At 36.4% G+C, this 17,181-nt stretch overlaps 2 protein-coding genes across 22 annotated transcripts in view; both read right to left on the bottom strand.

Annotated features, from left to right (window-relative positions):
* Positions 1–6,999, bottom strand: part of NEK10 (NIMA related kinase 10) — a 180,719-nt gene extending 173,720 nt beyond the window's left edge. For 4 of the 6 annotated variants that reach the window (XM_021071459.1, XM_021071458.1, XM_021071460.1 and 1 more), the window contains exon 1: positions 5,358–6,999. The gene's annotated coding sequence lies outside the window, so the exon portion shown is untranslated. Of the gene's footprint in view, positions 1–5,175; positions 5,333–5,357 lie in introns of those variants that run through there. The other 2 variants (XM_021071461.1, XM_021071457.1) reach the window with 2 other exon arrangements.
* SLC4A7 (solute carrier family 4 member 7) overlaps positions 8,655–17,181 on the bottom strand; it is a 109,557-nt gene continuing 101,030 nt past the window's right edge. For 9 of the 16 annotated variants that reach the window (XM_021071464.1, XM_013981427.2, XM_021071468.1 and 6 more), the window contains 2 exons: positions 14,777–14,884; positions 8,655–12,896 (listed from right to left, as the gene is read on the bottom strand). In XM_021071464.1, the coding sequence (XP_020927123.1) occupies positions 12,815–12,896; positions 14,777–14,884 (190 nt within the window). In that variant the 3' untranslated portion in view covers positions 8,655–12,814. The remainder of the gene's footprint in view (positions 12,897–14,776; positions 14,885–17,181) is intronic. The other 7 variants (XM_021071469.1, XM_021071466.1, XM_021071470.1 and 4 more) reach the window with 2 other exon arrangements.

The raw sequence follows: 17,181 nt of genomic DNA on the forward strand, positions 1-17,181 counted from the left end.
ACTGTGAGCTGCAGTGTAGGTCGCAGATGTGACTTAGATTTGAAGTTGCTGTGGCTATGGCATAGACGGGTAGCTGCAGCTCCAATTTGACCTCTAGACTGGGAACTTCCATATGCCACATCCCTAAAAAACAAACAAACAAAAAATCATCTGTCTATATGTACAGACTTTGCTTCTCTGATGACAAATACTAGATTAAAATGAAAACTTTTTTTTTTTTTTTTTTTTTTGGCCATACCCTTGGCATGTACAAGTTCCTGGTCCAGGGACCAAACCCGTACCACAGCAGTGACCCAAGCCAGAGCAGTAACAATGTATCCTTAACTCACTGCACCACAAGGGAATACCACAAACGTTTTATTTTCAATGTCACAAATAGTCTTCATTTTGACTTGTTACACCTGATGTTATTTAGGGTTTACTATTATAAGCACTTTGATGTATTCATTTAATCCTCAAACCAATCCTCTGATGTGAATTATGTTGAGTCTCCAACTTACAGATCAAAGAACTGAGGCACCGAGTTCATAACTTGGCCAAGATCTCATATTTAGTAATAATAACAATGATAATAAAAGCAAATGTTCACACAGGGCTTACCCTGTGCCAGCATCATCATAATTGCTTTCTATACACAAACTAATATAATTCTCCCAACAAAATCTGTAAGGCAACTACCTTTACTGTCCCCATTTTACAGATGAAAAAATTAAGGCCCACAGAGGTTAAATCATTTGTCTAAGTCATAGGCTTTAAATCCCTCGTGGCAAGAATTTATTTTATTTTATTATAATGATTTTTATTTTTTCCATTATAGCTGATTTACAATGTTCTGTTGATTTCCACAGTGCAGGAATTTAAAACTTGTTCATCAAATACTATACTAACTCTCAATTATCAGTGGCATTTTTCCAGCTCTCTATTTGCCTGAGTGAATTTTCTAAGTAAATGTTTACCATTTTAATCATCAAATACTACATCATACACATTTCTCTCCTATGAATTAACAATTCCTTGTCTTTTATGCAAAATACATTAAATACTGGCTCGTTTTTTCCTGATGGCCCAAGATCAGAGTTATGGTCGCAGTGCTTTATATATTCTACATCTTGTTTTTATTTTTATTTTTATTTTTTTGTCTTTTTATGGAGATTTCCAGGACAGGGGTTGAGTAGGAGCTGTAGATGCTGGCCTACCCCACAGTCACAGCAGCACCAGATCTGAGTTGCATCTGCATGCCACCTATACCACAGCCAGATCCTTAACCCATTGAGCTATTTTGATTTTCACAGGAGGATTATTTTAGTCTCTCTTCTCAATATGTGCCATTTGATGATCATTTTGTCCTTTGACTCTGTGGAGGGCTATGAAGCCAGATCCCAGGCCGACTATAATTATTCCTAATACAGATGGAATAAGCTCTGAGTTAAGCCACCTCCATGGACTTGAGTGAATGTCCCTCATCATGACTGTTGCAGGTTGCAGCTGATGTGAAGAGGAGAAGTCTGATCTCTAGACCTGTATGAGCAATCATTTTACCCAAGGAGAAACCATCTCTTCCACTCAGTGCTCATTTCGTGTTTTTTTTAAATCACACACATCAGGCATATATACGAGTATATGCAGAGTTCACTTTGCTGTGGATGACCAGGTCTCACAAATGTGAGACTCATTTCCAAATCCAAGCCACACCACCGTCCCCAAGGTGACACTTTTTATTCCCCAGCCCCTCTCCACTTTATTTTTATCTCTTTACTTGTCTCTCTCCTCCAGGTAGAACATAATTCATAACCCCTATAGTCCTAAATTTGTCTATAATGGAGTTCCTGTTGTGGCACAGTAGAAATGAATCTGACTAGGAACGATGAGGTTGCGGGTTCCATCCCTGGCCTTGCTCAGTGGGTTAAGGATCCGGCGTTGCTGTGAGCTGCGGTGTAGGTCTTAGACGTGGCTCGGATCTGGTGTGGCTGTGGCTGTGGTGTAGGCCGGCAGCATTAGCTCTGATTGGACCCCTAGCCTGGAAACCTCCCTGTGCCGTGGGTGCAGCCATAAAAATCAAAAAAAAAAAAAAAAAAAAAAAAGAAAGAAAGAAATTTGTCTATACTGACTCATGGAATACATTTTACAGGTGAGGAACTGAAATGCAAACATGAAGGAACCTGCTAGAGGTCCCGTGTCAAGCAGCAAAGGAGCCAGAATTTGAACCTAAGCAGCTGGCGTGAGAGTCTGAGTTCTGTGGACACTGGTCCACTCCCCTTGGGAACCTGAGCCCTAAGGGAACAGGGTCGTGGTTTGCTCGCTGCTAGATGCCCAGTAAACTTCCATTTCTTCCCCACCTCTCCAAGAATGCCACTCAGTTCACTCTGATTCGGTCCTCAAAGTCTTACTGGCCCTGACAGGGAGAGTGACATTCCCTTCTCTCACCTACTTGAAACTTTATTGAGTATACCCTTCTTTTGACCTGCCTTAACTGCCATAGCACCTTGCATCCATCAGTCAGTCAATAAATTCTCATTGAATGAATCTCCACCTATAAGAGCTGCTGACGTACAAGTTTGTGATCAAGTAGTAGAGTGTGAACGGGTAGTAGGATGATGTCCTAGAACTGAACTTGACTGAATTAGAAGACTGATCTTTAGTTTTGGTGACCTGACCAGGGATATTGCACAGATCCAACCTCAGTGTTCCTTTTCTTCTTTTTTTAAGACTTTATTTTTTTTTTAAGGCCGTTTTAGGTTTACAACAAGTTTGAGAGGAAAGTACTGACATTTCCCATCTACTCCCTGTCTCTAGACCTACATGGCCTCCCCCATGATCAGGACTGCTCACCAGAATGGTACATTGATTACCAAGGATGGATCTACACTGACACATCATAATAACTCAAAGTCCATAGCTTACCTCAGGGTTCGCTCCTGGTGTTGTGCATTCTATGGATTTCGACAAATGTATAATAACATGTATCCATCATTATAGCACCATACAGGGTATTTTCACTGCCCTAAAAAATCCTGTGTCCTGACCATACATAGCTTCCTCACCCTCTGTTAATCACTGATTTTTTTTTCACTGTCTCTACAGTTTTGCTTTTTCCAGAATGTCATATAGTTGGAATCATACAAAATGTAACCTTTTCAGGCTGGCTTAACTTAGTCACATGCATTTAAGGTTCCTCCATGTCTTTTTATGGCTTGATAGGTCAATTCTTTTATTCTGAATAATATTTCATTGTTGGATGTGCCACAGTTTATTTATCCATTCACCCACTGAAGGGCATAGTGGTTGTTTGCAGGTATTGGCAATTATGAATAAAGCTGCTACAAACATCCACGTGAATGTTTCTATTTTTCTGACCTGAAAATGTACTAAGTATAAGGCATCGTGCACTTGATATGGGTTGTGTGCATTTTGTCTTTAAAATAATCCTATGAATCAAAAAGATGTGGTACATATATACAGTGGAATATTACTCAGCCACAAAAAGAAAGAAATAATGCCATTTGCAGCAACATGGATGAACACAGAGATTATCATACTAAGTGAAATAAGTCAGACAGAGAAGGGCAGGCATCATGTGGGATCGCAAATATGTGGGATCTAACAAAAAATAGTAAAGGAACTTGTGCACACAGCAGACTCAAAGATTGCAAAACCAAACTTATGGTTACCAAAGGGGAAAGGCTGGGGGAAGGATGAGTTGGGAGTTTAGGACTGGAATATATACACTGCTATATATAAAATCAGTAGGTAACAAGGACCCACAGTATAGCACAAGGAAATCTACCCAACACTCTGTGATGGCCCAAATGGGAAAAGAATCTGTAAAAGAATAGATATATGTGCATGTGTATGTATAACTGATTCACTCTGCTGTATACCTGAAGCTAACACAACATTGTAAGTCAACATACTCCAATAAAATTGAAAATTAAATAAAATAATTCTATGATGTGGTTATTATTATCAGCCAACCGTACAGACAAAGAAACTACAGATAAGAGGCCGCAGAGCTAAAATGTTGGAGCCAGGACTCAAACCCATGGAAGCCTGATTCAAAGCCTATCTCCTGCAAACTACACCGTACTCTGTTTCTCATGTTAAACTTATGCCATGTAACAACAGCTACCCTTAAAATGCTTTTGCCATGAAATAGAGACTGTGAATTGAAATAGTTTCCAAAACTGAGGATCTTGAAATCAAAGTAAATTGTATATTCAACATTCATCTTTCATAAGCAAAAGCTGTACTCGATGCCGTGAAAACAGTAATTTCTCATTTTAGAGATTCATTCATTTAACAAGTATTTGTTGAGCCCCTACTATGTGCAGGGTACTAGGAGAGATACAACTACTGGTGAGTAGGATAAACCTGGCCTCTGCCTTCGCAGAGGCAGTCCAGAGGAGGAAGAGGAGAAGTCATTAGGCAACACACAGAGGACTGGGGAGTGAGAGTAGGGTTGAGAAAGGTGCAAAAGTAAGATCCATGACAGGCAGTGTCAGCACCAGGTGAGATAAGTACACACAGGAGAGAAATGTGACACATTCTGGGAACAAAGATGGAACTGCTGATGGAGGAGTGTGGGTGAGAATGATGTGGAATCTTGGCAGGGGGTGAAATGCCCTTACATGTTTTTGAACAAGAACGGTCTAACAACAGATGCAAAAATTGATGCAATAGGGCCCAGTTGCAATCAGGGAAGCTGGATGGGTGTTGAATTTAACCAAGAAACCGATGGAAGCTACAATATAGTGAGAATGGAGATTGTGATGTGGGAACTGATTTAACAAGTATTAGGAAGATACAGCCTGGACTGTATCTGAATAGATGGTGTCCAAGACAGGGAACCCAAGGGCGAGGACTCTGTAAGAACGGAGAGGATGGTGCTTAGGGTTGCAGCATCTGTTATGGTGCCTGAAGGCACAGAATGGAAGAGGCGCACCCACGTGGAAGAGAGAAGCAGAGGGACAGTCAGAGCAGCATCACAGAGGGAAGGGGAAGGCAAAGAAGCGACGCCCATAAAGGGTTGTACAAATTAGCCTCCAGAGGGATAGGAGCAACTAGTAGAGACCCACTCAGGCTCCACGTAACCTGAATAAGGCTTTCATCGAACTGAAGGAACCATCAAACATCGCTGATGGCACCTTCCCACCATCCATCCGCCCAGCATCGACCCACCTGCTAAGACAGGCTCACAGTGACTCCCACCTCCCGACAGCCTGCACCGTCTGCCCGTCCTCTTGAGGAGTGACGCTCACTTCGTGGCCCCGGGCTGCTCCAGGGGCATCTGCGGGCATCTCCCTGGTGACCCGCCCAAAACCACGCGCCTGCAGAAGAACGCCAGCTCCCGCCTCACTCACCGCGCCCGAGAAGGGCCCCTCCTTCAGGCCAAGCTCGAAGTCGTCTTTCTCATTGTCTCTGCTGCTGTCACGCTGCCCTGGACCGGAGTCCCGTCATTCTCTCCCCCAGCCCACGCCTGGTCCCCTAAACTTTGGGGGCACGGCTGCCAGCAGCACCGTTGGCGATTCAATCAAATCCTCTTTCCGGCCACCAACCGGCGCTACCTGAACCAATGCCAACACCGTTTCTTCCGCCGGCCGACTCCTCAGCCAATCAGGGGCAGCGGTGCTGCAGCGCCATGACGACGGGGACGCTGGCGGAGGTTGCCCTAGCAACCGGAGAAGGCGCAGAGCCGCCGCAGCCAGACCTCAGGCTGCCTGCCTGTGCAAGGGCTTCCTAAACTCTATGGATTCTTCTGAACTTGACCATTTGAAATAAAATGGGTAGAGAGACAAGCTGCACCATAATATGGCTACAAATGCCCACTGGTGTGTCAGTGTGGTGATTTAATCTCCTGAAACTTGATTTAAAATGAAAATAGTGAGGGATTACTTGATGTCTCTGCTTTGACTAATAATGAAAAGTAGTGCCAAGGGGATAAAGTTAGGTTTCACTAACTGAAAAATGTATTTTTAAACTGAAATACTAAGGTACAATTTTGGAAATACAGAAAGGTGAGCTGAACATCACACTCAGGTGAATGTAGCAGAAGGAATTAAACCTCAGAGAACATAAAACCATCAGGAATAATGTTACCAATCAACACACAAAATGTTGATAGGAGGGTCTGATACTCAGGGGAAATAAAGTATTCTTTACACACATTTTAAATATTAAGCAGTGAGACAAAATTGCTCTTCTGTCCTTCATCAGAATATTGTATGTTTCTCATCTTTCTCCTTTGCAACAAAATAACATCATAAATGATGTTTTGGCCTTCACTGAATATAATTAAAAGTTGCATAGGTGATTAAGAGGCACAAGGACACTAGGCTCTGGAGGAGAGCAGCATTATTTCTACCTGATAAGCGTTGGTGCTGTGCTCTGTAACATGGTAATGTACATGACCACAAAGGGGGTCTGCTGTAACAGGGAAGAACAAATCTGACTCCATGTTGATCTGTACCTTTTATAAAAGAACACCTGAAATATACAAGATAACCTATTCTTATGCTCTGAACTTTAAGGGATATAAAGTTGCAAAACATAGTAACATTTGTCTTTTTGGAGGTTTACAAGAACAGGACAGCTGCAAGAACAAAGGATTCCAACACTAAGAAGTTTGCAAAAACTTGCCACACCTTGCCTTTAAGGGCTTTGCTGAAACCCTTCCAATTGAGGGGTTTTGAGCACAAGCCACCATCTCTTTGCATGGCCCTGCAAGAAACCTGTTCCAAACCCCAGTGTTTTGGTTTGTTTGGCCTCACTGTGAGTCAGACACACGAACTTGTGTTGGGTGACAATGCTTGCACAAGCTCATGGCTTCAGTGGTAGGGTCTAAATCTAAAGACCTAGTATGCCATTCATATGAATAACACCCCTTTTACTATCCTGAAGTGAATTCAGATAACATAAATTTTATAGTTCAAAAGTCAAACAGTACAGTCGCTATGGAAAACAGTATGGAGGTACCTGAGAAGCTAAATGTAGAACTACCATATGACCCAGCAATCCCACCCCACCCCTGGGCATCTATCAGGAGGAACCTTTCACTGAAAAAGATACATGCACCCTTATGTTCACTGCAGCACTAATCGCAATAACCAAGACATGGAAACAACCTAAATGTCCACAGACAGATGAATGGATTAAGAAGATGTGGTATATATACACAATGGAATACTCCTCAACCATAAAAAGGAACAAAATAATGCCATTTGCAGCAACATGGATGGAACTAAGACTCTTCATACTAAGTGAAGTCAGTCAGAAAGAGAAAGACAAATACCATATGACATCACTTATATCTGGAATCTAATACATGGCACAAATTTACAGAAAAGAAACCAACTCGACTTGGAGAACAAACTTGCGGTTGCCAAGTGGGAGGGGAAGGGAGTGGGATAGACTGGAGTCTGGGATTAGTAAATGCAAATTATTGCACTTGAAGTGGATGAGCAATGACATCCTGCTATATAGCAAGGGAACTCTATCTAGTCACTTGTGATGGAACATGATAGAGGATAATGTGAGAAAAAGAATGCATATACACATATGACTGGGTATATATATATATATATATACATATATATGTATATATATATACAATGTGAGATGATGTGAGAAAATGTTTATATGTATATGTATGTGTGTGTGTGTGTGTGTGTGTGTGTGTGTATATATATATGTCACTTGGCTGTATAGAAATTGACCAAACATTGTAAATCACTATAATAGAAAAAATAACAATCTTTTAAAACAAGTGTCATAACTATAGCATGAGACAAAAATTATGTAAATGGGTATTGAAATAAATATTCAGAATCAACTTAATAAGAAGACAAAAACAATTACCCAAACTTCTAAAATACCCCTAGACCACTGGTCTAGGACAAAAACAAAAAGAGGGTATTTTAAACACACAGTCTTTCAGTGCAGGCATATACAGAAAGAATGCTGAGCACAATGTGAAGAAAAGGCAGACTTAAACTGAGAATTTTTTTCTAAAGTAAATGTAGGCAAAACTCCCAGATGAAATTTTCAAAACCATAAGCACCTTTCCCCATCTCATTCCTGAAGGTTCTAAAACTCACTGTGGGATATCAGAAGCCTTACTGTGCAGAAAACACAGGAGGGAAGCATTACAAATATGCCTAACAGAAAGTGAAGCAAGGCCTGTCATCTGCCGTTACTAAAGAAATTCCATAATAAAACTGGCCATTAAAAACAAAAAAGAAAAGCCTCGAGTCTGTGAGGACTTAGTATTAACATGCTCATTACATATAATATAATGTGATATGTTTGTTACACATCACATTTGCAAAATTCTAGACAGACGTGTCTAAAAATAGGAAAAATAATGGACCAGCCTATCTCAAAGGGCTTTAATTTCAATATTTTTTAACTATCAAAAAGTCACTGCGAATAAATCAACTATACTCCAATATAAAATAAAGTTAAAAAATAAAGTCATTGTGAAACACATTTTGTTCCATCTGCTTTTCTGTTTCCTCTTTCTGTCTCCTGTTTACTGAATAAAGTTTATGAATATTGGGAGGCAGGAAACAGAAATTACTTATTTTCTTTCATCCCCAATCTGTTCTCTTCAAAAAGACATGCAGCATTTCTCCTATCAAAGTAAAGACAATATTCAACAACTGATTCAGTAGATTTTTATTGCTCTTTCAACTTCAATAACATCTCCAAAAAATAGTTTCGTCTAGTATTATGAAAGAGATTTGAAAAGAAGGATTATTCACATTATAGACTTGGTAGATACTTGTAGTTCATATAAATGAAAAATATCAGTTCTACATTTTAAATGTTTAATTTACTTTGGATTTTATTACAAAAGAAAATATCATTGTAATTACAAAAGTCATAAAAATTAGAACTGTACTGTTCTTATTATACCAAGCTATCAAATACTATATAAATGAACAATAAAATTCAATTTCTCTTTATTTAAACATAGTAAACACTGGAAGATAACCACCCCCTCACGAAACAAATGACAACAACAAAAAAACACAAAACCTTTAATATGAAAGTAACAAAAGAAAAGCCATAACACAAAAATCAATCAACACACAAAAATCTGATTTTAAAAAAACCATTAACGATTACTACAAGTCAACTTTAAAAGTCAATACACGCTAATTAAAACAAATCTTAAAAATGATCTTTAGATGATTCCATTTCCAACTGTTTTCCTATTGACACTCACATCACTTTTTGAAAAGTTAGAAAAGAACCAACTTTACATTAAAATTGCCAAATTGTGAACACTATTTTAGATTTTGAATGTCCTTAAAGTCTTTAAATTTACATTCTAAAAAATAAATAACTGTTGAACCAAACCAAAAGACATTTCACATAGTTCTACTGCATATAATAACAATGATGTGATCTACATAAATAAATTTAAAACATTAAATTATTTAATTTAAACATTTTGAATTAATTACAATGTTATATCAATGGCTTACACATCCAAAATCTGAGCACTTTAAAAAGGATTCACATGTTACACTGCTGAGCACATTTACAGACCTGATGTACATGATACAATCCTATAAAAACAGCAAGCTCTGGTGTCATATGTCTGACTCAGAAACTATTTTTCTTTTTACAGAATTATGAACCTGCCTTCGTGAAAGAAAAAAGCTATAAAGCTATTTTATATATATATATATATATATATATACACATATATATATATATACACACACACACACATACACTTTCTTCTTTATGTGGAAGAAACAAATATTGTTTGGATGGAGAAAACAAAATAGTAATTTTGAGTCGTAAAGAAACCTGCTTTATAAATACATGTATTAGCACATGAAAAATTTTGTCTTATACATTTTACAGACTTGGCAAATACGAACAATGATATGCCAGTTTTTTTAAACACCTTGAGAGACTGACGCTTGACAACATCATTCACACAAACACACTCATGGATACACACACCCGTTAGAAAAATCGTGTGCCTCACTTTGCACGTCTAGTATCATTAGAGAATATAAAGCATCTTTTTACCATAAGGAAGTTTTTCGTTCATTGTTTTCTCAAAAGCTGCAATTTTAGAGTGAAATAGCATTCAAAAGGAAGCAAATTTCAGATGGTCAACATGAGGATGTATGATAGTCTTTGTAAACAGACATCTATAAATAAAGACGATCCTGAGGTGGCTCTGCCGCCAGGGTACTCAGTAGCACTAAGCTCCATCCTGGAAACCAAGGCATCTGAGAAAGTGCAGGGCTGTTCATGTGAATTTATTTTATCAATGGAATAGGTACAGGTTTAATTCTTTTGCACCTTGAGGTAAATAAGTACACAGCAATTCCTACTGCTCGTTTATACCTGTTTAAGGCAACATTTAAAGAATCAATATATGTAGTAAATTATATTTTTACTATCTTTCAATGAATGCTACCCATGATTTTTATTTTTCAAAAATAGTGGAAAAGTATTACAACCACATAAAACAAGCAATTACTTATAAACAAGTTACCTGTTTCTCAATGCAGTAGTCAGATCATTTTGTAAGTCAAGTAGTCAAAAGAAAGCAGAAATTATTAACAGTTACAAACAAAATAAAAATATTTTGAGTGCAAAGCCTTTTTGCAAGTCATGGTTCTTCTGGCACTGAACAACTAGTATTCATACTTAAATAAAATCACATACATACTATGATCCCAGGCAGTTTTCAGTTTAAATTTTAAAATCGCTTCCTGTAAAATCACCATATTTGTTAACCCTATGATGTCTAGACACAAGGAAATGATATGAGGGAATCCTCTTGTTCAGGTTCATCAAGGGAGTTTACTGAATTACAGCAGCAAATACTGGGATCTTTGGAAATGATTATGCTGCTATGAATAAAAGGGAATTGCTTCAGCAGAAGCTCATACACAGTAACAAGCACCGTGGATAACACTCATTATCAACTGCCAACAAAAGCTCCCTCCTTTATGCAGTACCAAATGATGATATTTTCTAAGGAAAAACAGCTACATTTCCAACTCTCATATGAGGAAGAAGTTGAATCCATTATTTTAACTAGAATCAGACAATACGGTCCTAGATGTGGAAATTATATTAGTTAAGTACTTTAGAATGGATTGCTAGAATTGCTAAAATATCAGTTCTTGGCATTCCTCATGATCCTCTCTAAGACCAATTCTTCATACTTCTGTGCTTAATTATAAACGATTAAAGAGAGCATTGGAAGTTCATGAAAATTTTCATCCTAATATTCATGTTATTATTCTCAATATTTCAGTGGTTCCTCAATACTCATTTGGTTTTTAGAAATCATCCTCCTGCCAAAATCAGTTTGAAAAACCCATTCATCCAGTCCTACAGGCTTAGCAAGAACAACATTTATTTATTGTATATGAAGCTAAAATATATAAAGATTGACTAAAAAAGATTTGCTATAAGTTAAAAAAGCTCAGAAAAGCAAAATCTAAATAACATAGACAAACACAAAATAGAAGAATGTCATCAATCTGAGCTATACATAACAAGTCTCAATTTCTTTTAAAATACAAATATGGCAGTACTTTATATAAAGTCAAATATGTAAAATCAAATGCTTTCAGATAATAAACCATAAATGCAAGTGAGCACCAACTATTTACATTAACAATTTACCCTACACTTGTTACTTTTTCAAATACTTAAGCATATCAATTAAAATAAATAAAATATTTTAAAATGAAATCACAGATAACAATCTATTAAATATTATCTATACAACAGGAAGAACGTAAATAGAATATGAAAGGTAATTCTTAATAAAGTAATACTGATCATAAACCCACTTAAGAGAATTCTGACTCCTGATTATTTAATCATATTGCCTATAATAGCAAAACAATCAAGGACTTGAACCTGATATAAGCTAAAACACATTTGAAGTAAAAGACTGCAAAAGCAGAGAACAGAGCAGGCATTTGGGACTCAGGAAAAAAAAAAACAAAACCCTACAAAGGGAACAAAATTTAACTATTGTAAAGTGGTATTTTATAGCTTCTAAAATTCAAAAACCAATGACTGGTTTGAGGGTTAAATTATAAGATCATCTGCATTTATACTTGTCTATCAGAAGGGAAACCTAGAAATGGAGGCTTTTAAGATTTAAAACAAAATTTAAAAATATAAAGGTCAAAATGAGAGTTCTTATCTAGAAAGTTTCCACTGTTCTACATTTACAGCCAAAGTTCCCATCACTTGTGAAACATGATAGACTTACATGGACATGGAGACTTACATGGACATGGAAAACACACACACAAACAGCAGCCATGACTGATACCATGCATGACCCAGTACAGGCAGACTTCCTGGTCTTCCCACAATGCACTAGCAGAAGGGAAATAATATGTGAAAATTTCTATAACTCAATAAAAAAATGTAAATATATGGGCAAAATACTTATCACCGAAAGTTGGTGAATTGCCACTGTTGAATAAATAGATTCAAAGAAAAGAAGACTGAAAGCATTTCCCCACATTTTTCTATTTGCAGAACAGAAAATAAAAATTTTCAACAGAATAAATACTTAAGTAGTAAGAACCGTGTACCTCACTTCTAAGAGACTATTTCATTATACAGTCTCCATGGTGCTCCTAAGAAACTTCAGACACTATTTCAAAACACCCAGTAGTCACACATAATTAGCATGACATTCAATATTGTTATACATAGTGACATGGGATACATACATTATATATACATACACACACATATGTATATATATCTATATCTGTATATTTATATACATAATCTTCTTGGTTCAATTCTATAATGAAGTTTCAGCATCCATGTATTTCTTTGTTGGTTCATCTTCAATATTTATTTTCACACTTACAGGTTTTTCAGGGCTATTTAAAATGAAGAATGAGAATAAATGACTTAAGTGGACAAATATTATATTCTAAACATGGCTAACAGTATATCTCCATCTCACTTTTTGACATGACTATTAAAAGTACGAACAGATGACTTGCTATTACTATCTTACTGCTTTCTTTTCCTATCAGTAATCTTAACTGGAAAGGCAAATATTAAAAAGTCTTAGTTTTTTATTTTAATAGTTTAGCCACCGAAATACATGTTTTTCTTACAAGTGAAGAGGAGCTCTTTTAAGCTGCTTCATATATCATGACTATGATTTTTCAACCTTAAAGAGTTGTAGCATTTGACTTTTACTGACAAATTTGTTAAAAATTAACCTTTGTTAAGATAGCCAAACATCAAATAATTTCCTGTAAAATGTAACACATTTACAAACCTTGTCTCCCTTAATTTGGTTCACAAATATAACATCACACATATTCTACATCTTCAAGTTATTATCAATGTATATGGATTTAACTGGTAACTGATTTCATTGTAACATGAATATCTGGGCTTTGAAAATTTTTCAGAATAGAAACATGCTATGGTTTGATGCCTTCTCCAGACAAAACTGAAGGAAGATACCCCAAACATTTTCTGTTGAATAACATAAGCAAACATTTTTTTCTTCCAGGTGATTTTGAATTGAGGGACAACATGAACGAAAGGCAGAAGTATAAAAGAATAATACTGTAAGGTCTTTATATTTATCCTAACTATACTAACATTCTGGGCCAGGGGCAGGAAGAAGGTGTGGAAAATCACTAAGAGTAAAAAGAGTATCTGGTGAAATTCTGGCTGCATGGAATAATCCAAAATGACCGAGTTTAACTTAAAACCTTTTGAGATCAAAGATGGAAGTGAAGAAAGGAAACAGTCCAGCTTAGAGAATTAAAACTCAAGAAAGGATGACAGAAAAGCAAAAAAAAAAAAAAAAAAAGTTGATGAGAAGTTAGGTAGCAGCAAGGTTCTAAAAGGAAGTAGGTAAATATGGAGAAAAACCTAATCAATGATTATCAAAAGACAGTCGCCAGAATGACAATAACATAGCTATGTGAGTGCTTGCCTGGAAAAGTCTGGGTTTGATGCCCAAGCAGAGTGTAACAACATGCAACATGGTGTCTGGCACAAAGTGTACACTAAATAAGTATTTGTTGACTGTGAATCACCAAATGCCTATAGGATAATAATATCTCACTTCTCCAAAGATCTCAGGGATGAATGACCAATGATTGTAAGCCAGAATTCAAAGTGAGGGGAAAAGGAAGGAAAAAAGGGTGGTTACATAACGAGAAACACAAGGAAGGGGTTAAAAAAAGTTATGAAATACATGGTCCATTACAAAACTGAATGGCCTTTATATCCATGGATTAAATGTCTTACGAATACCTACTTGCAAAATTTTACCCTCTCTAGAAGAAATAATAGGCTGAAACAAAACAAAAAAAAAACCAAAATGTCTTTTTTCTTGAACCACAGAAACCATGACTGAGGTAGTATTCTATTTCAGCATTTAATCCCTAGTAATTATCTTTCTTTATATGGTTTCTGATCCTTTATATATTTATTCCAATGTATATATTCATTTTTGATAAAATAACTCCAACTCTTTTTTTTTCAAATAGGCAACTCTAAAATTAAAAAATATCGAAAAATTAGTACCTATATCTGATTCCAGGATATAGTAAAGTGATGGATATAAGAAGAAGGAAGAAAAAGAGTAAGAAAAGAAGGTTGGTTTTGTCAAGTAAGGAGAATATAAATTATGTAAACTGAGTTAAATTTAAGGGTTTTACTTAATAGCTATCCATAAGTAAACTGAAAGTTGGCTATAGTTAGAAAAAGCATAAATCATTACGGCTACCTCGTGTTAGATCTGGTTACTTTGGCATTCTCAGTATTCATGGACAGTGCCTTCCACTGTGCAGTTTTGGCCATTTCATCTGATATGTTAACAACTGAGGGATCAACACTGAAGAACAAATATACTTTCTGGTTAGTATTCATTACTGCAAAAGCATTAATACTGTCATTCTTATTATCTATATAGTATTTGTTTTCATAAACTTAAAACTGACGGAGTTCCCATTATGGCCAGCAGAAGTGAATCCGATTAGGAACCATGAGGTTGCAGGTTCATTCTCTTCCCTGCTCAGTGGGCTAAGGATAAGGATCTGGCGTTGCTATGAGCTGTAGCGTAGGTAGCAGACACAGCTTGGACCTGGCGTTGCTGTGGCTGTGGTGTAGGCCGGCAGCTGTAGCTCCGATTAGACCCCTAGCCTGGGAACCTCCATATGCCACGGGTGCGGCCCTAAAACACAGAAAAAATAAATAAATAAAATTGAGAAAACTCTCTGCCATGCACTGTACCAAGGTCTAGCAAGTTATTAGTATTTTGGACTCCTATTATAAAGGTCTCATGGAAAACTGCATCTTTCTGTATAGTCAAAACTAGGAATAAGATTAATTAAATTGACAGTGATACCCGAAGATGGTCATCTTGGCTCTAAGTACACTATTGAAATAACAAAAAAGAATACATTAACGTGTGTTTAAATATAAAAAGCGATACAACCTCAAGTCAATTCGAAAACTTTTATAATCGGTACAAATTTCAACTTCATCAAATACCCAGAGTATGTAAAATTACAATTATGATTTTATTACCGTATCAGTAACATTTTTCAGTGTCAAGGTGTTACTATATAAAACTTATCAAAATCCAAAGAACAAAATACTCTCATTATAAGAAAAATGTAACCATTCCATATCCCTATGAAATACTGTAAAAGTTATTTCCAGACCTCAAATCCAATAATGAAGATATTCATTAAATAATACTGTGCTCAAGGCTGTCAGTCACAAGTAATATGAAAGTACTCGGAAGTTCAGAGAAATACAGCTGCAGGTCCTTTTTCTTCACCAAAAGGGAAACATTTCATGAAAACAAGCATCAAATACAAATGTCAAGTTAGGCGTTAAATTAAGAATGTGATGTCAGCCAGGTGATAAATGACTAAATAGCAGTCATTTAGAAAGTTCTGGCTTTGCTCACACTTTAAATCTGCATGTCATTTATGCTCTAGGACTGCAGAGAGATGTGACTTGGTCATAGGAGAGCCTTCAGAACAAATGCTTCATCAAGACAAGTTTGAAAAGGGCACACATTTGAACACCCTGTGGCAGAGCTGTCCAACTTGAAACCCTGTCTATCCCAAGTAAAGTTTCTTTGTTCAGCTGCCAACTTTAAATAACTGAAGAAATTCTTGAAGCATCTTCTAGCTTCTAAATGTCCTTCTCTAAGCAAGAAATTCCTCATTAGTAGACCTTTTCTGAAGAAAGTATACATTTTGTTTTTCCCCAAAATAAAACTAGATAGGAAAAAATCCGTGTACAGTAAATATATTATTTTCACAGTTTCCAAACACTTTTATATGTTATCTCATTTCATTTTCATGGCAAGTAGAAATTCTGGCAGATAAAGAGGTCAGCCAATTCCTTGCATTCTAGATGTTTAAGCAAAGCAGCATTAATCATGGCTCTTGTCATCATTTAAAAGATAAAAGTAAATATACATCTACCCATTCCTTTTGTGAAATATCAGTTTAAGTATGGATTGCATTTAAATTTGTTAAGGTCCATGCATAACCACAGTGAGAAAGTGATAATGCAGAGCCTATAGAAATTAAGTGGCAAATAATCTCAGTGAACTGTTAAGTCACTAATAACTATCATGACAGTTCCTAAACTCTTTTTGGCAACAAAGTCAATACATTAACTCATTTAACAAACATTTATAGCATCTAGAGAAGCAAAGGTTGCATTTGGATACATCACAATGTCTATACTTGGCATTTAATTTTAGTACATAAAAATTTGAGGGAAAGTCATGAAAGGTAACAAACAATAATACCAATGTTGAAAATTAATGGTAAAAAGTATTAGAATATTACTTGTGAATTCATTTATCAAAACTAATCAATGCATATGGGTCCAAATGCAACCTCTATACAAACTATAAAGATTAGTTGAAAAAGGTTAAAGCAAGCTCATTAAATATCAACAAATATTTTTCATTAAGTGGTCAGGAAAGGGACCTATATACATTCTAAAACTGATTTGTCTACTATATTTATAACTATCTCATTCTATATTTCATAACCTTTAAGGTATCCTTGCCAGATTATTTATACAAAGTGCTATTTGAGACATCTGGCCTTCAAACCTGGTATGTTTTGTTTTGTTTTTTTGTTTTGTTTAGGGCTGCAC

The sequence above is a fragment of the Sus scrofa genome, chromosome 13, assembly GCF_000003025.6.
Source record: "Sus scrofa isolate TJ Tabasco breed Duroc chromosome 13, Sscrofa11.1, whole genome shotgun sequence".
Lineage (NCBI taxonomy): Eukaryota > Metazoa > Chordata > Mammalia > Artiodactyla > Suidae > Sus > Sus scrofa.